Source organism: Leptodactylus fuscus, chromosome 1 (genome assembly GCF_031893055.1).
Source record: "Leptodactylus fuscus isolate aLepFus1 chromosome 1, aLepFus1.hap2, whole genome shotgun sequence".
Taxonomy (NCBI): domain Eukaryota; kingdom Metazoa; phylum Chordata; class Amphibia; order Anura; family Leptodactylidae; genus Leptodactylus; species Leptodactylus fuscus.
This window is the reverse complement of record NC_134265.1, coordinates 337,813,900-337,841,362: the sequence shown is the minus strand read 5'-3', so window position 1 is coordinate 337,841,362 and position 27,463 is coordinate 337,813,900. Positions and strand designations below refer to the sequence as shown.

The 27,463-nt window shown below is 45.1% G+C and overlaps 1 protein-coding gene across 1 annotated transcript in view; it reads right to left on the bottom strand.

The window, feature by feature from the left end:
* Positions 1–27,463, bottom strand: part of WDR19 (WD repeat domain 19) — a 47,672-nt gene that overhangs the window by 5,967 nt on the left and 14,242 nt on the right. The window contains exons 13-35 of the mRNA XM_075261319.1: positions 25,951–26,057; positions 24,997–25,119; positions 23,782–23,931; positions 21,106–21,253; positions 20,633–20,837; positions 20,279–20,438; positions 18,300–18,410; positions 16,307–16,416; positions 16,149–16,206; positions 15,877–16,017; positions 14,670–14,752; positions 14,468–14,551; positions 13,967–14,113; positions 13,747–13,871; positions 12,873–12,985; positions 11,909–11,977; positions 11,740–11,817; positions 11,553–11,649; positions 11,005–11,129; positions 9,249–9,330; positions 8,969–9,119; positions 8,556–8,679; positions 6,048–6,124 (exon numbers count right to left, since the gene is read on the bottom strand). Coding sequence (XP_075117420.1) covers positions 6,048–6,124; positions 8,556–8,679; positions 8,969–9,119; positions 9,249–9,330; positions 11,005–11,129; positions 11,553–11,649; positions 11,740–11,817; positions 11,909–11,977; positions 12,873–12,985; positions 13,747–13,871; positions 13,967–14,113; positions 14,468–14,551; positions 14,670–14,752; positions 15,877–16,017; positions 16,149–16,206; positions 16,307–16,416; positions 18,300–18,410; positions 20,279–20,438; positions 20,633–20,837; positions 21,106–21,253; positions 23,782–23,931; positions 24,997–25,119; positions 25,951–26,057 — 2,668 coding nt within the window. The remainder of the gene's footprint in view (positions 1–6,047; positions 6,125–8,555; positions 8,680–8,968; positions 9,120–9,248; positions 9,331–11,004; positions 11,130–11,552; positions 11,650–11,739; positions 11,818–11,908; positions 11,978–12,872; positions 12,986–13,746; positions 13,872–13,966; positions 14,114–14,467; positions 14,552–14,669; positions 14,753–15,876; positions 16,018–16,148; positions 16,207–16,306; positions 16,417–18,299; positions 18,411–20,278; positions 20,439–20,632; positions 20,838–21,105; positions 21,254–23,781; positions 23,932–24,996; positions 25,120–25,950; positions 26,058–27,463) is intronic.

Sequence of the window (27,463 nt, the reverse complement as noted above, 5' to 3'; positions counted from 1 at the left end):
ATTGTGGGGAGGTTGGGTAGATGTTCGGTCCAGTATGTGAGATTGTGGGGAGGTCGGGTAGATGTTCGGTCCAGTATGTAGGATAGTGGGGAGGTCGGGTAGATGTTCGGTCCAGTATGTAGGATTGTGGGGAGGTCGGGTAGATGTTCAGTATGTAGGATTGTGGGGAGGTCGGGTAGATGTTCGGTCCAGTATGTAGGATTGTGGGGAGGTCGGGGAGATGTTCGGTCCAGTATGTAGGATTGTGCAGAGGTCGGGTAGATGTTCAGTATGTAGGATTGCAGGGAGGTCGGGTAGATGTTCAGTATGTAGGATTGTGGGGAGGTCGGGTAGATGTTCGGTCCAGTATGTAGGATTGTGGGGAGGTCGGGTAGATGTTCGGTCCAGTATGTAGGATTGTGGGGAGGTCGGGTAGATGTTCGGTCCAGTATGTAGGATAGTGGGGAGGTCGGGTAGATGTTCGGTCCAGTATGTAGGATAGTGGGGAGGTCGGGTAGATGTTCGGTCCAGTATGTAGGATTGCAGGGAGGTCGGGTAGATGTTCAGTATGTAGGATTGTGGGGAGGTCGGGTAGATGTTCGGTCCAGTATGTAGGATTGTGGGGAGGTCGGGTAGATGTTCGGTCCAGTATGTAGGATTGTGGGGAGGTCGGGTAGATGTTCGGTCCAGTATGTAGGATAGTGGGGAGGTCGGGTAGATGTTTGATCCAGTATGTAGTATAGTGGGGAGGTCGGGTAGATGTTCAGTATGTAGGATTGTGGGGAGGTTGGGTAGATGTTCGGTCCAGTATGTGAGATTGTGGGGAGGTCGGGTAGATGTTCGGTCCAGTATGTAGGATAGTGGGGAGGTCGGGTAGATGTTCGGTCCAGTATGTAGGATTGTGGGGAGGTCGGGTAGATGTTTGGTCCAGTATGTGAGATTGTGGGGAGGTCGGGTAGATGTTCGGTCCAGTATGTAGGATTGCGGGGAGGTCGGGTAGATGTTCGGTCCAGTATGTAGGATTGCGGGGAGGTCGGGTAGATGTTCAGTATGTAGGATTGCGGGGAGGTTGGGTAGATGTTCGGTCCAGTATGTAGGATTGCGGGGAGGTCGGGTAGATGTTCAGTATGTAGGATTGCGGGGAGGTTGGGTAGATGTTCGGTCCAGTATGTAGGATAGTGGGGAGGTCGGGTAGATGTTCGGTCCAGTATGTAGGATTGTGCAGAGGTCGGGTAGATGTTCAGTATGTAGGATTGCGGGGAGGTCGGGGAGATGTTTGGTCCAGTATGTAGGATTGTGGGGAGGTCGGGGAGATGTTTGGTCCAGTATGTAGGATTGTGGGGAGGTCGGGTAGATGTTCAGTATAATTCGAAACAAAAAATTGTCAAGGTAAGCTCACCCTTCAGAAGAAATGTCCGTTAAGTCCATATAGCGTTACCTAGGTGCACGACCCTTCCTCCCGACTCCATGGAGCAGTGTTTCCAATGACATGCAAAAAAGATGCGGGTCCGCAACACTGAGGTACGTATAAAATAAGTTTTATTCCATCAGATTAAAAAATAGGTCGGAGTGACCATCCAGACAGAGAGCTGGTTACATAGACAAGTGCAAAAAGACTAGAAAAAGTGAAGAAAGTTAGACCTGTGGCAGCATGTTGTTTCTTCACTTTTTCTAGTCTTTTTGCACTTGTCTATGTAACCAGCTCTCTGTCTGGATGGTCACTCCGACCTATTTTTTAATCTGATGGAATAAAACTTATTTTATACGTACCTCAGTGTTGCGGACCCGCATCTTTTTTAGATGTTCAGTATGTAGGATTGTGGGGAGGTCGGGTAGATGTTTGGTCCAGTATGTAGGATTGTGGGGAGGTCGGGTAGATGTTTGGTGCAGTATGTGAGATTGTGGGGAGGTCGGGTAGATGTTTGGTCCAGTATGTGAGATTGTGGGGAGGTCGGGTAGATGTTTGGTCCAGTATGTGAGATTGTGGGGAGGTCGGGTAGATGTTTGGTCCAGTATGTGAGATTGTGGGGAGGTCGGGTAGATGTTCGGTCCAGTATGTAGGATTGTGGGGAGGTCGGGTAGATGTTTGGTCCAGTATGTGAGATTGTGGGGAGGTCGGGTAGATGTTTGGTCCAGTATGTAGGATTGTGGGGAGGTCGGGTAGATGTTCGGTCCAGTATGTGAGATTGTGGGGAGGTCGGGTAGATGTTCGGTCCAGTATGTAGGATAGTGGGGAGGTCGGGTAGATGTTCGGTCCAGTATGTAGGATTGTGGGGAGGTCGGGTAGATGTTCGGTCCAGTATGTAGGATAGTGGGGAGGTCGGGTAGATGTTCGGTCCAGTATGTAGGATTGTGGGGAGGTCGGGTAGATGTTTGGTGCAGTATGTGAGATTGTGGGGAGGTCGGGTAGATGTTTGGTCCAGTATGTGAGATTGTGGGGAGGTTGGGTAGATGTTTGGTCCAGTATGTGAGATTGTGGGGAGGTCGGGTAGATGTTTGGTCCAGTATGTGAGATTGTGGGGAGGTCGGGTAGATGTTCGGTCCAGTATGTAGGATTGTGGGGAGGTCGGGTAGATGTTTGGTCCAGTATGTGAGATTGTGGGGAGGTCGGGTAGATGTTTGGTCCAGTATGTAGGATTGTGGGGAGGTCGGGTAGATGTTCGGTCCAGTATGTGAGATTGTGGGGAGGTCGGGTAGATGTTCGGTCCAGTATGTAGGATTGTGGGGAGGTCGGGTAGATGTTTGGTCCAGTATGTAGGATTGTGGGGAGGTCGGGTAGATGTTCGGTCCAGTATGTAGGATTGTGGGGAGGTCGGGTAGATGTTCAGTATGTAGGATTGTGGGGAGGTCGGGGAGATGTTCAGTATGTAGGATTGTGGGGAGGTTGGGTAGATGTTCAGTATGTAGGATAGTGGGGAGGTCGGGTAGATGTTCAGTATGTAGGATAGTGGGGAGGTCGGGTAGATGTTCAGTATGTAGGATTGCGGGGAGGTCGGGGAGATGTTCGGTCCAGTATGTAGGATTGCGGGGAGGTCGGGTAGATGTTCAGTATAATTCGAAACAAAAAATTGTCAAGGTAAGCTCACCCTTCAGAAGAAATGTCCGTTAAGTCCATATAGCGTTACTTAGGTGCACGACCCTTCCTCCCGACTCCACGGAGCAGTGTTTCCAATGACATGCAAAAAAGATGCGGGTCCGCAACACTGAGGTACGTATAAAATAAGTTTTATTCCATCAGATTAAAAAATAGGTCGGAGTGACCATCCAGACAGAGAGCTGGTTACATAGACAAGTGCAAAAAGACTAGAAAAAGTGAAGAAAGTTAGACCTGTGGCAGCATGTTGTTTCTTCACTTTTTCTAGTCTTTTTGCACTTGTCTATGTAACCAGCTCTCTGTCTGGATGGTCACTCCGACCTATTTTTTAATCTGATGGAATAAAACTTATTTTATACGTACCTCAGTGTTGCGGACCCGCATCTTTTTTAGATGTTCAGTATGTAGGATTGTGGGGAGGTCGGGTAGATGTTTGGTCCAGTATGTAGGATTGTGGGGAGGTCGGGTAGATGTTTGGTGCAGTATGTGAGATTGTGGGGAGGTCGGGTAGATGTTTGGTCCAGTATGTGAGATTGTGGGGAGGTCGGGTAGATGTTTGGTCCAGTATGTGAGATTGTGGGGAGGTCGGGTAGATGTTTGGTCCAGTATGTGAGATTGTGGGGAGGTCGGGTAGATGTTCGGTCCAGTATGTAGGATTGTGGGGAGGTCGGGTAGATGTTCGGTCCAGTATGTAGGATTGTGGGGAGGTCGGGTAGATGTTCGGTCCAGTATGTGAGATTGTGGGGAGGTCGGGTAGATGTTCGGTCCAGTATGTAGGATAGTGGGGAGGTCGGGTAGATGTTCGGTCCAGTATGTAGGATTGTGGGGAGGTCGGGTAGATGTTCGGTCCAGTATGTGAGATTGTGGGGAGGTCGGGTAGATGTTCGGTCCAGTATGTAGGATTGTGGGGAGGTCGGGTAGATGTTCGGTCCAGTATGTGAGATTGTGGGGAGGTCGGGTAGATGTTCGGTCCAGTATGTAGGATAGTGGGGAGGTCGGGTAGATGTTCGGTCCAGTATGTAGGATTGTGGGGAGGTCGGGTAGATGTTCGGTCCAGTATGTGAGATTGTGGGGAGGTCGGGTAGATGTTCGGTCCAGTATGTAGGATTGTGGGGAGGTCGGGTAGATGTTCGGTCCAGTATGTAGGATTGTGGGGAGGTCGGATAGATGTTCGGTCCAGTATGTGAGATTGTGGGGAGGTCGGGTAGATGTTCGGTCCAGTATGTAGGATTGTGGGGAGGTCGGGTAGATGTTTGGTCCAGTATGTGAGATTGTGGGGAGGTCGGGTAGATGTTTGGTCCAGTATGTGAGATTGTGGGGAGGTCGGGTAGATGTTTGGTCCAGTATGTAGGATTGTGGGGAGGTCGGGTAGATGTTCGGTCCAGTATGTAGTATAGTGGGGAGGTCGGGTAGATGTTCGGTCCAGTATGTAGGATTGTGGGGAGGTCGGGTAGATGTTTGGTCCAGTATGTGAGATTGTGGGGAGGTCGGGTAGATGTTCGGTCCAGTATGTAGGATTATGGGGAGGTCGGGTAGATGTTCGGTCCAGTATGTAGGATTGTGGGGAGGTCGGGTAGATGTTCGGTCCAGTATGTGAGATTGTGGGGAGGTCGGGTAGATGTTTGGTCCAGTATGTAGGATTGTGGGGAGGTCGGGTAGATGTTCGGTCCAGTATGTAGGATAGTGGGGAGGTCGGGTAGATGTTCGGTCCAGTATGTAGGATAGTGGGGAGGTCGGGTAGATGTTCGGTCCAGTATGTAGGATTGCGGGGAGGTCGGGTAGATGTTCAGTATGTAGGATTGTGGGGAGGTCGGGTAGATGTTCGGTCCAGTATGTAGGATAGTGGGGAGGTCGGGTAGATGTTCGGTCCAGTATGTAGGATTGCGGGGAGGTCGGGTAGATGTTCAGTATGTAGGATTGCGGGGAGGTTGGGTAGATGTTCGGTCCAGTATGTAGGATTGTGGGGAGGTCGGGTAGATGTTCAGTATGTAGGATTGCGGGGAGGTCGGGGAGATGTTCAGTATGTAGGATAGTGGGGAGGTCGGGTAGATGTTCAGTATGTAGGATAGTGGGAAGGTCGGGTAGATGTTCGGTCCAGTATGTAGGATTGTGGGGAGGTCGGGTAGATGTTTGGTCCAGTATGTGAGATTGTGGGGAGGTCGGGTAGATGTTTGGTCCAGTATGTGAGATTGTGGGGAGGTCGGGTAGATGTTTGGTCCAGTATGTAGGATAGTGGGGAGGTCGGGTAGATGTTCAGTATGTAGGATTGTGGGGAGGTCGGGTAGATGTTTGGTCCAGTATGTAGGATTGCGGGGAGGTCGGGTAGATGTTCAGTATGTAGGATTGTGGGGAGGTCGGGTAGATGTTCAGTATGTATGATTGTGGGGAGGTCGGGTAGATGTTCAGTATGTAGGATTGTGGGGAGGTCGGGTAGATGTTCAGTATGTAGGATTGTGGGGAGGTCGGGTAGATGTTCAGTATGTAGGATAGTGGGGAGGTCGGGTAGATGTTCAGTATGTAGGATAGTGGGGAGGTCGGGTAGATGTTCGGTCCAGTATGTAGGATTGTGGGGAGGTCGGGTAGATGTTTGGTCCAGTATGTGAGATTGTGGGGAGGTCGGGTAGATGTTCGGTCCAGTATGTAGGATAGTGGGGAGGTCGGGTAGATGTTCAGTATGTAGGATTGTGGGGAGGTCGGGTAGATGTTTGGTCCAGTATGTAGGATTGCGGGGAGGTCGGGTAGATGTTCAGTATGTAGGATTGTGGGGAGGTCCACTAGCTACTGTTGGACAGCTATTTTATGTGTATTCTCCGCTTTGGCTTACTGATTCGCTTGAATTGTTCAGGAGAAGTGTCATCTTGCTGAGGACGAAGTCTCTACGTAAGGTTATTGTACCACAATAGCAGCAGAAAAATAAAAATTAAAAACCTTATGGGACTCTATAGTGATCTCTATAGGGTCACGTTTCCCTTACGTTTTGAACTCTGAATTTAGGGCTGGGAATTCACAATGTGGACAGATGCACCAGTCGTCTTTCACCATATGCCGACCCTGTCAGAATGTAAAAGATACAGATATGCAGATTAAGTTCATAGAATAGATATATAATTTTATATATATATATATATATATATATAATTTTGCAGGGTGTTTCATAGTGAATTATACTCCCTATAGAAGGGCACATGTACAAACATAACATGGGTACAGTCTTAGAAATTTAAGGTAGCTTTATATAAAACTAGCATCTGCCCACGACTTCGTCCACGGGTTGGTGGTGGCGCTGAGACGCGTACAGTTGGTGTATTGGTGGGGGAGAAATTCCACCATGCGCCAAGGCGGACCCTTTTCGCCGCTGTGGTGGTGGTCTCTCTCCCCCGCTGCTCCTCCTGTGGCCCCCGTCCCCCCCCCCCCGCCCTCTTACCTTCCGCGGGTCCCCCATATTACGGTGCCGCTTGCACCCCTCTGTGGGCCCCCCTTTCCGGGGAGCCCCATCCTCCCCCGTGATTGCACCTCTGCTCCCACGGCAAGCTTTCTCCCGTGCTCTCCCTGCCTCGTGTTCCTGGGCCACCCCCTTGTACCCCCCAAACTGTGGCCTGCGCACATCCTCCCATGCGCTATCCAGGGTCACCAATGTTTTGCCCGTGGGCCTGACACACCTTGCCAGCGACCCGACGGTTGACTCACCCTACCTTGCACCCTACAGGCTCCAGGTATGCTTAGTGAGCCGACCGAGCTGATGGACGTGTTGCTCCGCGCAGAGTGCCGCGGCATGTTGCACACTCGCTGCTGCCGTGGATAGAGTCGTCGTGGCACGCAGAGCAGGCGGGGTGGCTGCGGTGCTTGGGAGCCGCGAGTATCCGTCATGTTGGCCAGGTCGTACAGCGGAGCCCAGCCTGCCCACAGACTGCCTTGGACGTATCAGGCCGATCCACTTCTCCATCTGCCGGCCCAGAGCCTACCATGCAACAATGGGAGCGCCGCTGACAGACCTGTGATGAAGTCATCTCAGGTCATGCAGCGTCACCAGCGTATCGTTTCTCCGGTCGCTGTCGGGGGAGTGCGTGTCTCGTAAAGTGGCCTATGTTTCCTTCTAGCAAAATATCTAGGTATGTGCAAAATCTCAGCCAAATCTGTTCAGGCGTTTGGCTGTGATAGTGGAACAAACATCCAAACACACAAACTTTCACATTTATAATAGTAGGATTAATATACTCAAATGTTACTGACTCCTACTGATCAGTGGCGGTGCCAGAGTTCTGCAGCTCTGCTCCTATTCACATACTCCAGCACCACCGCTCTATAGTGAATACCGCCATCTGCTTCTGACTTTGCCCCCTGTATAGTCCCAGTGCTGGAGGCTGCCAGCTCCGAGGATCAGACCCCCCCCACACACACACACAGATCGGATACTGATCATGATCACCTATCCTGAGGATAGTCTCACATACTCTAGCACCACCATCTGCTTCTGACTTTGCCTCCTGTATAGTCCCAGTGCTGGACGCTGTCTGCTCCGGGGGTCAGACCCCCCCACAGATCGGATACTGATCATGATCACCTATCCTGAGGATAGTCTCACATTGTTCAGTTGGTGCTGCCAGTGCCAGACTATGACTTGTCCCTTTGACAAGGAGAATAGGAACATCCAGTTGTCATTCTAGGAGGAATAACATCACTGTTCTTTGGAAAATGTTCCAAAGTTCATGGGGAAAGTAAGTATGTACTACAAGAGAGATATTCGGAGTGATAACAGGTCTTCTTTAAAGAGTAGCTCACATATGTGCAACTTTATTGAAGCATAAACTTGCCCTTTAAGAATTCATGTTTCAAAACAGCAGCAAGTCTCATGTATCCCTTAAAGGGGTTGTCCCATCACAAGGATCCTATCTATACTGCTAGTTTATGTGGATATAAGACTTTTCCTAAATACATTGCTTTATCAAAACTGCTTTGTTTGGCTGCTATCTTAATTTATTCACATTGTTGACACTGGCCCTTGGGATTATCTGCTCATTTCCCAAGTGACGTAGCTGCCTGCTCTCAGGGGGGAAGGGTGGGGCTGACAAGCAACAGATCTCCTCATATAGGGGAGGGGGAGGTGAGAGCTCCGGGATTACTGTGCTGTCTATCTTCAGCTTTTCCACTTACCAGCCGGTTTAATTGAATTTGGCTGATAAGGGCTGAGATAAGGAGTCCGGTACCTCTGTATGTAATGCAAGCTGACTCACATCCAGCTCTGCTACATCAGTTTCCACATCAGCGTTAAATACTGTGGATCATAGCAGATAGCAGAGCAAGTGAAACCCCGCCCACCAATGTGCGAGAAATCCAGGAAGTGAAGAGAGCACAGAGCCTTCAGGCTGCAGAACAAGAGTTATGGGAATACCCCTTTAACAAAGATGCTACCCAATGCCAGACATAAGAGAATAAAAGCTGGACATGGCTACAGCGCACTCTGGTGTCATACTGATGTACTTACAGTTGCTATACAATACGGTAGGTTATTCTTACAGCCCGGACACAGAAGTTCACATTCGGGGAGTTTGAAGTTACAGAATGGACACGGTGTGGTCTCTTCTTCTACTTCAGAGGTGTCTGGTCGCCTGGTCCATAAACAAGAACAGAGATGTAGGAAGATGTTTGTTTTTGTACCATGTTAGCCAGTGAGTAGGAAATATAAAAACAAAAAACTTGAGTCCTCAGTAGGTGATACCTTTTTTTAATGGCTAACTAATAATGATGACAGATTACAAGCTTTTGGCTTCTTCCTCAGGTAATTTACGTATTTTCGTAATCTGTCATCATTATAAAAGGTATCAACTACTGAAGACTCAAGTTTTTTTGTTTTTTTATAATAGAGATGTGTAAACTACAAAACAGGACACAACTCACCTAACCATGGCCTCAATCTTCTTCTTGTATTTAGCGTCTATTTTGTTGCGATATTCCGGTCTCATCAGCATGGCTGCAAAACTAAACGCGGAGTTCTTCAAGCCGGCACGATGGCACTCGATAACCGTAGAGGTCAGGATCGGGACTATGTCTAACAACACAAGACAAGTGGAAGAAATAGCCGACTACATAGAAATGCAGCAATACGGCAAAGTGAAATACTTGTTCAGTGTCTACTGTGATAGCCAATAAAGCAGAGGTGACCTAGTCACACACTTACGAGATGGAAATTTACTGATGTTATTGGCGACCCGGATCAGCATACGGGCCCCCTTCATGTGGTCTCCACGCTTAACGTGGATCTGTGAAGAAAAATAAGAATTCTACATTGTACTTGTGTCCTGGTGATTTCCGCTAAGGAAAGGCAGCCATAATATACAAGCATGTGTGGCCATAAGTGGATGAGGTAGGGTACTATACCTCCTTAAACTGGTTAGCCACTTTCTAGGATTTATGGTCTATCCTTACTATAAGCCATCAATATTAGATCTGCAGGGATCAGACACCTGGTCACCCCGCAGATCAGCTGTACCAAGACCGCATAGCTCCAGTATTGTTTATATTCCTGTACTTGCTCACTCACCAAACAAACTGTAGAGGCGAGTGTAGGGATTTCAGCACTGTACCACTGACCCCTATGGGACAGCACTGCAGTACCTACACTCACCACTAGAGTTTGTAAGGCAAGAGAGCAGCGTAGATCCCAGTACGTAGGCATATACTGAGAGCCGTTCTCAGCTGATCTGCACGACATATGTCGGACCCCTACACAACAAATAATGACCCATGTTAAGTATAGCCCATCAATACTAGAAACTTTGCCAGTGTAAAGCATGAGAAGGTGGCCTGCAAAGACAGTAGTCTCCTTAAAGAAACATAGACCCCCCCCCCTAACTTACATCTGTCGCCTCTCTCCTAACTACCCAGTACCTGCTTTAGGCTGAGGCCCCACCTTGCAGAAACGCAGCTTTTTTGTTGCAAATTTTGCTGCGGTTTTTTGAGCCAAAGTCAAGAATGGCTACAAAAGGAATAAGAAATATATGGGAAGTTCTTAAGACTTCTCCCTTCTGCTCAATCCCCTCCTGGTTTTGGCTAAAAAAAAAAACAGCAAAATCTGCAACAACAAAAAAAGCTGCGTTTCTGCAACGTGGGACCTCAGCCTTACAGTGATGGGAGGAGACAATCCTAAAACAGCCGTCTCTTCTATTTTGGAGGACATATTCTGGTTTGGCTTTAGTCCCAAGTTATGTCAGTATGTTTCTTGTAAAACAGGCATTGATCTCTAAGGAGCTACCTTTCAAAAGGTGGCGCTAAACTTATAGTTTTCCTTTTTCATTCAAGGAAAACATGGTGGCATATGCGGGATAATATGGGACTGACTAATGCCACGAAACCTGCTCAATATGAGATTAGTTATCATTCTGTATCTACAAATTGTCTGACTACCTTTATGGGTAAAAAATATGCAAATCTATTCTCCAGGATGGAATTAGGAGAACAGTGCCTCTGTACACCACCCTATGATTCCTAGGATTTCTCTATCTGCCATGAGCTTCTATGTGTCTCTCTCTTGTTATATACTACTGTACCATCTATGAAACTGTATCACTGAAATTTCCCCATTGTGGGACTATTAAAGGAATATCTTATCTTATCTTATAGAGGGCAGCATCCTTAACATCATGAACGACTCAGTTATAAAGTCTTTTTAATCATAATGTGGATTTAATTGCCAAATCAGTATTTCTGTCCCAAAAGGAACAGATTCCCAGCTATGGACAGCGCTGTTTCGGCCTATTGGACCTCCTCAGCTTAGCGCAGGGATACTGATTTGGCAGAGTGAGAGACTATAGACCAGGGTCAGGGGACAATCGTACACATCAGGGAGAGTGTGTGCCTACATAAGCAGTACGGAGACTTACAAGTCATTCCTGCTCCACTAGGGATTCTGGGTAAAAATATGCAAATATGACTACCTTTACTAAGATGTAGCTGTGAAGGATCATAAGGTTCGTAGCCATTTCTGACGGTATCTTGATCTTCTGTGTTTTCAGTTCCATATACATACTGAAGAGCACGTCATGTGCGTTTCGATAATTACCTTTTCATTAAAAGAGAAATATGGTGGAGGATGAATACTTTTTTTTTTTTTTTTTTTTTTTACAACACAAGTCTTAAAAAGAGGTAATGCCATACAACTAATGGTGGCCTTAAACCTAAAATAGCGGCCAATGGAACCAACTTCCCATACACAGCTTATAGGATACATTGTACAGCTACATCTATCCCAACGCATACAGGATTGTGCACATAGACTAAAGTGTATTGTACACTGGCCATATACTATATGGCACATTGTGTCCTTCTTCTCATACAGTATATAAAGGTGCTTTGGGTGGCAAAGCTTGTATGTGTTTCTCTCTTGTTATATACTACTGTACCATCTATGAAACTGTATCACTGAAATTTCCCCATTGTAGGACTATTAAAGGATTATCTTATCTTATATTAATTCTATAGTGACCTGCGGACTGCTCCTCCCTGGCTATGATGATGGCTGTGCGAGCTGCTTCTCTGTATTGCTTTAGAGCCATATACAAGCGGAATAAATATTTTGCATCCTACAAAGATAAAATATACAATGTCAAATATATACAGTGCTAATATGTAACACTGATGTTCAGCCATTAACAATGGTGGAGTAGATAAACCTTAGGCATGCCGTCACTTTCGCCCATTAGATAGTCTATCAGCTGATTGGTCAGCATCTCATCTTTGGCCTGGCCCACCTGTTCAGGAAGACATATATCAATACATATAATAAACCCAATATGTAGCTAAAGAAAGCAGAACTGGAGCAGATAATAGGCATCTTCTTACCGTTTCTATTGCCATTTCTATGGCTGCATTTTCTTCAGAAGTTGAACACTTTAAAAAGTGTTTCAAAGCCTAAAAAAAATAAAAAAATAAAATAGAAAATAGAATTTGTAATAAGTTGTATTAATATCACAATCGCCAAGTGTCTGCTTGCGGAACTGCAAGTTCAGAGCTCACTGAGCATTTTCTTCCTCTCAGCCTGCTCTCAATGCTCTAGCTTGTCACCGCTGGTATATACTGTATACCCTGGTGTGTGGGAATAATCTTGACCTGAACTAACCACAGACTGTTTTTACACTGCAAATTTTTGGGGAAAAGAAGGGTGCGTCTTATAGTCCGAATGTGGCCGCCAATACAGACCCGGCATCTGCTGTAATAGAGAGGCAGATGCCGGGGAGGGTTAGACGTCGGCACATGTGCCGGGGCCTGCGACATTGCTATGCTCCTGCCCTGCAGGAAGCCAGCAGGCCGGCTCCTGAGTGGCAATATCGCAGGAGCCGACCTGTTCAGGTGACAGCCGGGAGCCAACTGAAGGCTCCCAGGCCTGTCATTGCTATATTACCATTGCGGCTAGTTTATGACCAGCCGTAATAGTAATATACAGAATGTCCCAATACAGGCAATACTGGAAAAGAAGAAATACTGACCTGATCCAGATGCTCTACTCTGATATTGTGTCCCCCATTTGATTCCACGCCCACACTGTATGGGCCAGAAGGGAAGCAGTTCAGTTGTCCAGTGTTGCATACTAGTCATATATTGACATTGATGTCACCGGTACCTAACATGTCACCATTGAGGCTAGTGAATAGCTGAAGCTGCTTCACTTCCGAACAAGCCAGTGCGAGCACGGGATGGAATGAGGGACATGATGCTAGAGCGCAGGACTGGGGGTTCTGAAAGTGAAAGCCCATTTAATAGTTTGTGTACATAGGAAACATGTCATATAGGTATTGCTTTCACTTACCCTCGCATGTTGACCACAAAGCAAGAAAAACTTCCCAGCTTGAAAATGCTTCTTCTCTCCCTCAAAGTAAAGTGCAATACTCTGATAATCTTCATTACTGGTGTTCTCAGACCCTACGGCAACCAGACAGGTACATTTTTATTTTACATGCAGCTCTAAAGACATCATATAATGATAAGAATTATTTGTCTAACATATGAGGCCTTACACAGGTAACAAAGAATGTCTATAGGGGCTGTCCCACAAACAAGATAACCTCCTCCTCACAGGATAGGGGATAATGGTCTGATCGCTGGGGGTCCCTCCAATCTTGAAAATGGGGTCATGAGTCCTTTGGCTGCAGCTCCATTTAACTCTATGGGACTGCAAAACATAGTCCCATACTTGAATGGAAAGACAATACGTGTTCCTTTCAGACTGGAGGACTCTGAACTTGGTGTCATCATCTATGTTGTAGATAGAAATATGTCTTGTTTGTTGGACAAATTCTTTTAATATTGTTTATGAGTAGAGATGAGCGAACACTGTTCGGATCAGCCGATCCAAACAGCATTCACCCATAGAAATGAATGGAAGCACCTGTGACGCTGACTTTGCCGGCAGCCGGCCGGTGTCACAGGTGCTTCCATTCATTTCTATGGGTGAATGCTGTTTGGATCGGCTGATCTGAACAGTGTTTGCTCATCTCTATTTATGAGCCCTCGCTATGTAAAGGTAATCACAATATAGAATATATCATGGAGTATTATATGAGCATAAGATATTCATATGACAGCAGAATATATAGTGTCCACTTTACATTGAAGCAAATCTCCACCTGTTAGCATGCAAAGTGACAGACAAGACCTATATGACGTAAGGCACAAGGCCGTACCTATCACATCAGCGTAGATTTCCATCTGGTTGTGCTGCTGGGCCAGCTGGAAGGCTTCATTGTTGCACTTGGACAATACTAAGAACTGAATTGCTGAACCATAGTCGCCAAGACGGAGGAAGAATCTAAGAAGTAAAATAAAATACAGACACAAAAGATTAAAAACTGTAGGCGCCAAAGTCTGCCCGACTGATAATATATGATGGTGAACACATATTACCTCGCTACCATCTTTGCCCCCTCCAATGACTGGGTCTCTTTCACAATGCCAACTGCTTTCTCAGGATTGTTCAAGTGGTCCAGGTAGATCCGGATGACATTATCCCAGTCCTTTGCATTCTCATAAGCCAAAGCAGCCTCCTTATATCTACAAGGCAGAAGTGAAGATGTCAGCTTGCTTGCATTTCATTTCTAGTTAGTCAGAATTACTTGCAATAAAAGGGGACCTCCGGTTATGTCGCTGAACACGTCTCCCACCAGAAGTATAAGTGCAGCGGAGGGAGATGTGGCCAAGAAACCAAAAAGTCTAATCTGATGCTGAAAGTGTTTTCAGCATTGAGCGCTCCCTAGACTACTGGATCGGCCACGCTCCTGCCATTTCTTTCAACTTTCCAGCAGGAAAAAAGATGTGATCCACAACATAATCGGAGGTACCCTTTACATATTAGGGGATCATCCATATGAACAGACAACCCCATGCAAGCCTTACTGACATACTCACTTGCCATCTGCCTCCTTAGCCTTGGCATACTGCAGGTGGATCTTAGGAGAGGACACATTAGGAAGCAGTTCGCCAACCTTCGCCCTGAACAAAAATATAATGGAGTATGGAAAAGGAAAAAACAATGGGAAAAAAGGTATAAATAAAAGCAAAACATAAGTAGGTACATAGGAATTATAAGGGAAGGACTCGGATTTCTTACCAGTTCTTACATCGGATGTACACAGAAGCCGCCTTATCATAGTACTGCCCCTTCTCGTATAGCTGAGCGGCTTCTGAGAATTGCTGCAATAGGAACAAATAAGAAAAATATGGTGACAATGCTCATATCACAGGACAATGTCATATATCCATCTAATATCCTCATATCACAGGACAATGTCATATATCCATCTAATATCCCCATATCACAGGACAATGTCATATATCCATCTAATATCCTCATATCACAGGACAATGTCATATATCCATCTAATATCCTCATATCACAGGACAATGTCATATATCCATCTAATATCTCCATATCACAGGACAATGTCATATATCCATCTAATATCCTCATATCACAGGACAATAGCATATATCCATCTAATATCCCCATATCACAGGACAATGTCATATAGCCATCTAATATCCTCATATCACAGGACAATAGCATATAGCCATCTAATATCCTCATATCACAGGACAATGTCATATATCCATCTAATATCCCCATATCACAGGACAATGTCATATATCCATCTAATATCCCCATATCACAGGACAATGTCATATATCCATCTAATATCCTCATATCACAGGACAATAGCATATAGCCATCTAATATCCTCATATCACAGGACAATGTCATATATCCATCTAATATCCTCATATCACAGGACAATAGCATATAGCCATCTAATATCCTCATATCACAGGACAATAGCATATAGCCATCTAATATCCTCATATCACAGGACAATGTTATATATCCATCTAATATCCTCATATCACAGGACAATGTTATATATCCATCTAATATCCCCATATCACAGGACAATGTTATATAGCCATCTAATATCCCCATATCACAGGACAATGTTATATATCCATCTAATATCTCCATATCACAGGACAATGTTATATAGCCATCTAATATCCCCATATCACAGGCCGATGTCATATATCCATCTAATATCCTCATATCACAGGACAATGTTATATAGCCATCTAATATCCTCATATCACAGGACAATGTCATATAGCCATCTAATATCCCCATATCACAGGCCGATGTCATATATCCATCTAATATCCTCATATCACAGGACAATGTTATATAGCCATCTAATATCCTCATATCACAGGCTAATGTCATATATCCATCTAATATCCCCATTTCCCAGGTTAATGTCATACCCATGTACCTTCATGCTCTCTAGAATGGCCCCACAGTCCTTCTTCAGCAGTCTACTGGGGTGTTTGAGAGCCTGATTAACCCCGCGCCGGATATCTCCCATACGGATAGACATTCGAGCCACTCCAGCAAGACAAGTTTCATCGTGCTCCTGATCGTGTTGTAAAATAGACTTCAGTTAGAAATTACAATTTTCCTGGATGGGTATGTCACTTCAACAATGAATAAAAATGTTGTGCCTGAGGAAGGTTCATATACGATCCATATTCTCACAATCCATACCATGCTGTCTCCAGTCATTCCTTTCTCATAATGGGCCAGAGCATTGACGTAGTCACCCCTGCAGGAGAAACAAGGTAAAGATTTCACTATCTGTTCTCTTTCAATACTAAAACTTTATAATGCAGACATAAAAAAATGAAAAACTACACAAAACTCACGTGAACTCGAGCTGGATGGCATACTCCTTTGATATAAATGGTATCTGGTTGGGCGCCAGACGTTTTGCCAGCTGCAGAGCGCTATCCCAGTGCTGTAAATCTCTTCTGACCTGAGCAGAATGAGAATGTTATATGCAAGCAGTGATTTTATATCAACCGCCACCATGTAAGGATATTGTAACAAGTGTTTCTGCTATGAATGCCGCCCTCCAGGTATATCCTGCTATGTTCTCAATGTATACCCGGTGGGTATATAGTGCTTGATCCACCATGTCTCATCAAACTCTGCATCACTACATCTCTTTGACAAGAAGAGTTCATTAAAAGGATCCTATCATTTATACTCAATTTTTTTCTACCTATCACATTGGAATAGCCTTAAAAAAGGCTATTCTTCTCCTACCTTTAGATGTCTCCGTTCGGTATATAATCCGGCTTTCATCAGTATGCAAATGAATTCTCTTGCAGCACTGGGGGAGTCCCCAATGCTGCGAGAGAATTCTCCAGCGCCGCCTCCACCTTCTTCAGGAACGTCCGCTTCACGAGTCTTCTTCCAGCGCAGGCGGTCAAGCTTCTAGGCCTCGGGCAGAGCCGACTGCGCATGCCCACAGGCCACAAGAAAGAGAGTTCTCTCGCAGCATTGGGGACGCCCCCAATGCTGCGAGAGAACTCATTTGCATACCGACGAAAACCGGATTATATACCGAACTGCGGCCCGGAGAAGACATCTAAAGGTAGGAGAAGAATAGCCTTTCTTAAGGCTATTCTTACGTGTCAACCAGAAAAAAAAAAGTGTTTTAATGGTAGAATCCCTTTAAAGATGCCCACACACAGTCCATAGCTCTTGGTCCAATAGCTATTCCTCTGAACTTCCCCATACATGTGCACTCCAGGTCAGCCAAGTAGCATATGCAGAGATTAGGAAGAGGGGGATAAATCAGGGCCAGACACATCTGGTGGCAGCTTATGTCCAGGGAGAACAAAAGGCTGCTGAAATTCAACATGCCCAATTGTTCTGTCTCCCGACATCTGTTGGGATAGAGTCAAGCCCCTATACATACCAGATAGCTGGCCTGTACTGATGTGCATTTTGAGCTTCTTTCCTGGCATATTCAGCCAAGTGTCCACTGATATTCATACTGCTTAACTGTCCTGGTCAGTCTTAGTTAAAGGGGTTGTCCCATCACAAGGATCCTATCTATACTGTTAGTTTATGTGGATTTAAGACTTTTCCTAAATGCATTGCTTTATCAAAACTGCTTTGTTTGGCTGCTATCTTAATTTATTCACTTCATTGTTTACACTTGTTTCTATGGCCCTTGGGCTTATCTGCTCATTTGCCAAGTGATGTAGCTGCCTGCTCTGAGGGGGGAGGGAGGGAGGGGCTGGGAGCAGCTCTGAGCTGTTTGTGTTTAATAAGTAGCGGAGCTTCTCAGATAGGGGAGGTGAGAGCTCCGGGATTTGAGCTCTTATCAGTTGGTTTAATTGAATTTGGCTGATAAGGGCTGAGATAGGGAGTCCGTTACCTCTGTATGTAATGCAAACTGACTCAAATCCAGCTCTGCTACATCAGCTTCACACTGTAGTAATTCATTTACAACCAATCTCGTGCAAGGGAATCCCCGCCCACCAATGTGCCGAGAAAAGCAGGAAGTGAATAGAGCACAACAGCCTGCAGGTTAGTGAACAAGCGTCATAGGAATACCCCTTTAATCTCACCCAAATTCTCTGACTGACACAGAGCTGAAAACTGTGTGTTAGTCAGAGAAAGTAATGAATTCCTTGGCTTGGACGTGACCACCATGATAAGACCAGAAGTGAGCTGGTTGGTATGTCGATAAAAAGACCATAGACGTGCAAAGATTTATCCGTACACAGAGACGGTCTATGCCCATTGTCATTATAAGAACGTCTAAGCTATACATCAAACAATAAAGTGTCTACAATGAACACTGTAATATAGAAGATTCATCATCAAACAAGAAGAAGTCACCTCAAGGGCACAAATAGGATTGCTAGAAGCCAAGTATAGATCCTGAGCAAGGTTGAAGTCATTGGTGAACATGGCAAGGTGTCCTGCTAGGAGGTTATGATCTTCTATTCCCTGCAAGAAAATACACAGAAAAAACTTCAACATTTTCATTCTGGTGGGTTTGATAAAGTGTGCCTAGTACTAGAGTATTATCACCATCCTATCATTTATTCCTATGGTGCAGTGCGGGGATCACTTGTTGGGTATTGTTGTCCAATGATAACCGTGAAATCTTCCATCCTCTTTTCCATAATACACTGGGGTGGATTCATTAAGACTGGCATATTGTACAGTAATGTATTCACTGCACTGGATAAACATTCATTCATACTCATATAAATGAGGGTCCCCCGCTGCCCTGAGAGTTGCAGAATGAAATGGAGGCCCAAAATCTTGGCTCAGCCCTGACACACGGGCTCTCTGTGACGTCTGCTCTACACCTGCTGCTTTTACATGGAGTAGAGTGGAGTCGGTCATGTGACCAATAGTCAAAGTGTCAGCAGGGAAGACGAAAGAGTGAATCTCCCTGCCCCCAATGCACTCTGCAAGGCTAATCAAGGCAACACGGACCCTGATTTATAGCAGTAATGATGCTTATCCACTATGTAAATGTTTGCTGCCCTTCCCCAGTATTTGCATTAGATTTATTGATCTTGCTTACTATTTTTATTTTGTTTACTTATATAGCACCATCGTATTCCGCAGCGCTTTATAGACATATAAAGAGCTTACAATCTAAATTCCCTATCACTATGTCTTTGGAGTGTAAGAGGAAACCTGAGTACCCAGAGGAAACACGTGTAAACAAAAGAAGAACATACAAACGCTTTGGTCCGAATCACAGCACCACCATTGCATCCTCTTCACTAGGGATTGGAAAAGATCGGATTCCGATCGGCAATCGAGTAAATTTCATGATCGGGATCGGATAGAAAATGATCGGAAATCGGATTTAAAAAAAATCGATGTTGAAATCTCAAGATCGGCTCAACCCTACTCCATAAAGTAACTGGGGTTGAGCTATCGGGATCGGAAAAGATCGGATTCCGATCGGCAATCGAGTAAATTTCACGATCGTGATCAGATGGAAAATGATCGGAAATCGGATTTTAAAATTGATCCTGAAATCTCAAGATCGGATCAACCCCACTCTTCACTGTTGCACCATGCACAGCTTCATGCACTATGTAGTGTCTTTGCACTACCATAGCTCTTTGCAGTTCAGTCTAACACAAGGTTCACACTAGCGCCCGGAGTCCGTTCTCAGCTTTCCATCTTCTGCATGCAGAAGACGGAAAGCTGTCAGACTGGGTCCGGCCGTGAGCGCCGGTGAGTGTTTTATGCTCTCTGCCGCAAAACCGTTTTTTTTTTTAAATCGGACACAGAGTACTGCATGTCCGACTCTGTCTGATTTTAAAAAAACGGTTTTGTGGCGGAGAGCATAAAACGCTCACTGGCGCTCACGGCTGGACATCTTTCAAACCCATTCAAATGAATGGGTATGAAAGAGTCCTGCAGGTTTCCGTCTCCTGCTCAGTTTTGTGCAGGAAATGGAAACCTGCAGAACGGAGACCGGGCGCAGATGTGAACGAGCCCTAAGTCAAGTGAATGGAACTGAAATACCAGTCACCGTCATAACCAAATCTACAGAGGAGTGCGTCATAAACATAGAAGAGGACACATCACACGTCGATGTTCTTTGACCACCTGCCTTAAAGCTAACTGGTGGCAGAGATAGAAGTCAGACCCCACCAATCTAATACTGATGACCAATCCTATAAATAGGTCATCATTTGCAAAGTCCCAGAAATGCCCTTTAGACTTCTGGATTGTGGCTGATCAGAAATATCCAAAAAGAAGGGCGAGCCATGAATATCATATTATAGGAAAGTAGTATACAGTCTATAATATACAAACAGAGAAGCATTTTCATCCTATACCTTTATTTGTTCAAGGGACATCACCATGCCCACATTGCCAATAGTCTGATAAACCCGCACTGCAAACTCCACTTCCATGTGATGGAGACAGGCCCGGGCTAGCTCAGTCCAAGCCTCCTCTGTATTCAACAAGGTGCACACACTCCAGGCATCTGAGAACCTACATAAAGGGAAGTATACAAATCTCATCAGTCCACTATTGCTATATACATACAGGATGCAGTCATATAGAACATGCAGAAAATGATGTGTAGTTCCAATATTAGGAGATCCCCTTTTAATAAAAAGGGGATCTGCCAACCCTTTACAATGCCAACTGTTCTTAGGATACAGACCAAGGTATTCCAAACCTACCTCCGTAGCATTAACGTCTGTGTTAACATTTTCTTCAGATCTTTGGGTTCTGCGTCCTTCATGTTGCTAAGGAAGCTGTGAGTGCCCAGGAAGATATTGTTTAACATCCCGCTTTGAGTCTGGCAAGTCAGCTCACCGTTGTGTAAGAGGATGGGCTTGTGGCCATAAGGTAGTTTGGTGCCACCTGCCAGGATGACTTTGGAGCCTGAAACAAACAGGGAAATAAGTGACGTTAGATTTCCACATTCTCCCCAAATATAAATCAACCCGAGTTCTTCAGCGACTGCATTTCAGGGTTTGTGATATAGCTATAAACCCCATGTTGTCCTGCTGACGGCTCAGTATTCGGAGAATGAACTGAACACGGAAAGGGCAGAATAGTCAGTGACCATGTGGATTTGGTTGAACAAAATAACATACTTTTCTCTTGCAGTCACATACGCTATATGTAAGGCTACCATTCATCAATGTACCTTGTATGGTGTCTTTATGAAAGACATATGTGAACACTTTATCGTCGTCAAATGCGCAGAAGACCCCTTTATCCATGGCCCAGTTTTCCCATAATATTCCTTTAATCGTCGGGGAGAAGTTTGGAATCTCATATAAGTTGTCATTCAGCTAGAAAGTAACAGGAAACAACAATAAAATAACAACGAAAGACAGTTTCTCCCAGCAACATAACAGATGACCTCTCTTTACGATAGATCAGATTGGCAGGGGATCAGCTGTTTGCCAGATCAATACAGATCCATATATTTTGTACTACCCAGGCAAGGTACTTCAAGTTTAGTCTGATTCTAGTGAATGGGACTGCAATGTGAGCAAACAGCTGATCAGCAGAGGTGCTGGGAACCAGACTCCTGCACATCTCAGTTAAGTTAAACAAAACAACCCCGTTAAAGGGGTGTTCCACGCCATTTTTAGATCCCATAGTGAAGCTTAAAATAATAAACATTGTATACAGTATTCGCCTCTTCATTCAGCAGGGGTTCAAGTGAACAGTCTGGTCCCCAGTCTTTAGGGCTCGTTCACACGGGGCAAGAGGGAGCGGATTTTGATGTTGAATCCACCTCAGAATCCGCCCCCTCACAATAGAGATCTACGTAGACCGCTAGCTTCCTTTTTTCCCGTGAGCGGTATGTTCCCACTCACGGAAAAAAAGAAGCGAACTGAACTTTCTTCAGGCGGATTCCGCAGCTGATTCAGTCCCGGCATCCGCCTCACGGCAGCACCCTCCGGACTAGGCATTTATTTGGGCCTACTCCGGAGCGGGAAGCTGCGACTGTCGTGGCAGGCATATTTTGGTCCTATTCTGACGTGGTCAGAATCAGGACCAAAATACGCGGTCCCTAGCCCCGTGTGAACTAGCCCTTATTTAGCTTCTCCCTGTACACAAACATGTCAGCCAATCATTGGTTGAGAGGTGATGCTACATCTGAACAGAACATCACTGTTCATGACTGGCTACAGTGCAGGTCAGAGGTCAGGAAGACCAAGAAACTGGATAGAGACCCTCCGTTGAATCCCTGGCGGTATACATAGGTGAGTATCTACTTACTACTTATTATTTTAAGTCCAGCTAGTGTATACAGCACGCTCACTTTTGCATCTCCCATGAAAGTGAACGGAGGGAGCCACACATGAGCAGCCACTTTTCCCGTCAGATAGATGTGGATCTCAGAGGTTTTTCTACATTCATCAGACCCTTATGATACATATCTTGTGGCCATATGCCATAAATGTGTGATATATGAATATAATGGATATTTCTGGAAATGCATCCTACTATTATTTATTTGAAAGTTTGTGGGTTTGGATGTTTGTTCCTCAATAACACAAAATCAGCTGTACGGATCTGCATGAAATTTGCCACATACATAGATAGGAACCCCAATTAAAACATAGGCTACTTTTTATCCCAGTAAATGAATTCACTACACGACTGCAGTGAAGGAATTTTGGTTCACACAAAACTAAAGGACCTGTGAAGATATCATCACAGGTCCTTCAGCCTTTCTAGGATAGGATCATGCTACGCAGTGGGTGGAGTTACACACTATTTTGTGGGCGGAGTTATATAGGATGAAGCTGGACAGTGTGAAAGCTGAAAGAAAATGGAGTTTCATGGAAGATCAGGAGACTACAGAACATGCAGGCTGTGTGTGGGCAAGAGGAGTATATCGGGTGTAGAGTTTCAGTGACTACGACGGGAATGTGTTGTTCTGTGTCTGATGGGGGAGGGGGGGAGAACTTTGGCACATTTCAGCAATATCCGTTTGTAACACAGAAGCTGCTCAGAGAGTCACATAACAAAACCCCTGTAATCACAATTGCCTGATGTAGCAGAGCTTACGCAGCACTGTAGCACAGCTCTGTAGGCTCTCCATATGCAAACCTGTACATACAGCTGGGTATCCTACACATATGCAGCGATGTAGCAGAGCCGAGACACGGGAGCAGGCTGATCGAACTTTGGCACATTTCAGCAACATCCATTCAGCCCTTTGTAACACAGAAGCTGCTCACACACTGACATAAGAACACCCCTATAATCCAAATGGCCAGATGTAGCAGAGCTTAAGCAGCGCTGTAGCACAGCTCAGTACGCTCTCTATATGCAGAGATGTACAGACAACTGAGTAAGCTGCGCATATGCTGCAATGTAGCAGAGCTGAGACGCAGGAGCAGGTGGATCATCCACAACAGCAATTGGCTAAATATAAGCGGCTTAGTGCCAACACCAACCCGCAGACGAAGTCGCAGGCAGATGCTAGTTGTTGATAAATGAGTGTGCTGTGATGTAACGGTGACAAGACACCATGCAAAGCTTTTAGCAGATTGTTTTGTGTCTGTAGAAGTCTATGCAGCTGCTTCTCCAGACCTGCCATGACACGTACAAGAAAGTTCTGCAGCATTTACACTCCACAATATTTGACATTTCCATCATTACAACCCTTGTTGTGTCACTGAGGAGTACTGTAGCCTAGAGAGGGTTCTCAGGAGAGTTCGGCACTAGGCAGCAAAGTCATGTAACTTTTATAACATTAAATGTTGCTAGGAGTGGCTCTTACATTTACCGATCAATAGCTATCAGTATAAGAATAAGTAAAACACAATGTACAAGTAAAATGCATTGGTGTACTTACAGGGCAATAGACAAAGCCTTCAGTCTTCTCATCAATTATAATCAGTCTAGTCCCAGATGCATCAGGAAATATCTTCTTTACACTGACCGGGTGCCGATATTCATTCACATACTGCCAATCTTCCAGGTAAAAGTACTTGACTAGTCCGCTCTAGACACAAAGCACTAAGATATTGGAGTTGTATCTATAGCTCTTTAAAAGGAGCCTAATATTCTGCTCCTATACCACCACTAGTGTTATCCTACTGGGGAATAGCTTGATATATATGCTCTTGTTTAAACTGTCCCATTCAACATTATGTAGAAAATGTACATACAATACAGCGTATGTAAAATGGTAGTTACCTATTAAAAGTCACAAATAGTCATGTGGTACTATCTGCAATCACAACCCTTCTGGCTTAAGTGATATCCCACAGACCGGGATACGCCATTACAAGAATATCCAGCACATACGCAGTGAAACCAAGGAGGCAAACTGGTGTCACTGTGCATGTAATGGAAGCCGCTGCCACTGACTTGTGCTTTAGTCTATAGGAAGTGTTAATCCTATCCTATCCTATTATATCGTTTGTGCGTTTGTTACTCAATCACGCAAAAACGGCTGAACGAATTTGGATGAAATTTGGCACATAGATAGATTGTAACCTCGAATTTAAACATAGACTACTTTTTATCCCGGTATATGACATGGCTTCACGACTGTTATGAATTTATGTTCACATACTATATTACACTGCTCTGCCTGCCAGCATTATCAGCTAATCTGCAGCTTGCTGATAACGCCAGGTCTGTTATCTCACTATGTAAACACACAGATAACAACAGAAGACTCTTCATAAGTAAGTCTTCTGTGTCCTGTTGAGCCAGAGGGAGGAGGGGGAGACACAAATACAGAAAGTCAGAAGCAAATTCTGGAGGAGTGTTCAGACATTGACTTGAGAAAACACCTTGGCAGTTTCTTGTCAAGCTGACAGATCATTAACACCAACAACACGCTCATTATATGGCGTCCCAGCGAGCTGCTGAGATGCCGGAACAATCACAGGTATGGCACGAGGAACAAGTTCAGTGGTAGGCCAGCTTGAGAGCTGCCGAAATGCCGAAGTAGGCGGATCATTGATGATCCGCTGAATATAAGCAGATCATCAAAGCCAACAACACACAGATGAAGTAGCGGGCAGAGGCTAGCACTGTGATAAAGAAAAGAACTTACATTGGTGCCATAAATAAGGAAATCTCCAGTAAGCGCATGGCATAGGATCCGATACTTCTCATCAGTGGATGGAAAGAGACGGGTTTCCCTCTCTTCTTGAGAATCTAGAGGTTCACTTTCAATCTGCAGAAAGTAATACAGGTCACGACTGGTAGCTGTTGTTGGGCTCAATACACAACTGAGTTATACTGAAAAATGAAAACTTCCCTTATAACACATTATCTGCAAATAAGTCAACAAAACACATCTATTGAGAAAAATGTGTAATCTGCGCCAAAAAACTGACATGCATGCCTTACAAATCATTTATTAAGGGTTTTAGACAACTCCTGATAGTTTCAGTGCCTTGTCTGACAGGTGGGTGGGGCTTATCAGGAAAAAAGTTGCGGCTGGATTTAATATGCAACACTGTACTACCAAAAAAATGACGAAGATTATTATTTTTGTCATAAACTGAGTCAACTAATAGGTGGTGTACGCTTATACACAAGACAGCCTAAGAATATGCTAACAAACAGGATCAGGCACTTTGATAAATCTGGCACAAAGTGAGACGGTCTAAACCTTAGTACTAGTATATGTTTAATATTATAGATCCACATAAACCACCAGATATATCGAACCTAAGGTTCTAAAACCAAAAAAGACCGTTACCTTCTATGTAGTCCACAGAGTGTCTCATTGAAAAATGACAGCTTAGGCCAGCCATGCACATTAGACATCAGACTAATGAAAATCCTATTCTCAAATTGGGGGTAAGACATCAATCTAATATATATGGCCAGCTTTATAGATTCTTCTGTCTTATCCAAACTTGAAAAATTTACTTTGAACAAGTTTCCTGCATTGCATTCAGCAAAGTGCTAACAAAACTCTTTTCCCAATTTGCTGCTGTTAAGCCAACATTTCAGAAACGCCCCCTATTCTGTTATGGGATATACTGTGATACCTTACCATATGAAGCTGCACTTTCCCCTCAAAGAGAGCAGCTGCATAGTCAGAATTTAGGCACATACTGGCGACCGTACCCAGGTATTCCATGTCCTTCAGTCTCTCCACACCTGCAAGAAGTAAATTTTAAAGATCTTAGTCTGCCCACACTCCTAGAGGTTTGTGAAGTGTGGCCAAGATTACAAGGCATGCGGTTTTCTAAGTAAATTAACATGGTTTTGTGCAGTCGTTTATGGCTCCACGGCTGGTATGAGCAAAACACCTTGAATCTGTAGGATTTATCTGTACAAACCACATGGCTGGAAAACAAATCACAAAAGTGCTGCATGTCTCAGGAAAATCAAGTGCTGTGTGGTCTCCGTGATAAAAGGGATTCTACCATTAAAAAAAATTAATTTTTTATAAAACTCTTAAGGCTGATCTGCTCCGGCCTCTTCTACGCGCTTTCAACTCAGTCTCTCCTGATACGCCCTTCCCCTCCTCCTTCCTCCAAGCCCACATTACCGTCCTACCTAAGGAGGGCAAAGATCATACCCTCTGTTCCAGCTATAGGCCTATCTCCCTTCTTAATACAGACGCTAAACTGTACGCCAAACTGATAGCCAACCGGCTCGGCCCACACATGGGGGATCTTGTTCACCCGGATCAGGTGGGTTTTATCCCCTGTAGAGAGGCCCGCGACAACACCCTGAAGGCCTTCTCCGCCATCCGTCATGCTCAGCGCTCGCGTACGCCTATGTTGCTTCTTTCCCTGGACGCGGAGAAGGCGTTCGACAGGGTGGACTGGAAGTTCTTGGAAGCCACGCTTATTCAACTAGGACTTGGCCTGTCTATGCTTACTCGCATTCGAGCTCTTTATAACTTCCCTGAGGCCCGGGTTCGAATCAATGGCTCCCTCTCCGCTCCCTTTGTTATCTACAATGGTACGCGTCAGGGCTGCCCCCTATCCCCTCTGCTATATGCCTTGGTCATGGAACACCTCTTGGTGGCGATCAGGAAGAACCCTGATATTAATGGCTTGCGAACGGGTGGCTTACACCTAAAAGTTTCCGCCTTTGCTGATGATGTCCTTCTCTTTGTCACACAGCCCCTTACGTCTCTCCCGTCCATTCTTAAGGAGATTGACATTTACAGCTCCTATAGTAACTATAAGATAAATCTCTCTAAAAGCTCCGCGCTCAATATTTCCTTGCCTGCGACGGTCCTTAGTTCTCTCCGAGCCTCTTTCCCTTTCCAATGGTCCCACAAGTCGATTCGATACCTGGGAGTTCAGCTTCCTACTCTCCTGTCGGACACCTATTCATTGAACTTTCTTCCGTTACTGCGCACGCTGCGATCGGATCTCGGTCGTTGGGATGTGAGGGGTCTTTCCTGGTTGGGGCGCATCAACCTCTTGAAAATGAACGTTCTCCCCCGTCTATTGTATCTTTTCCAAACGGTCCCCTGTATTCTCCCAGCATCTTTTTTCTCAATGGTTAGACAGACTTTTTGTAAGTTTATTTGGTCTGCTAAACCC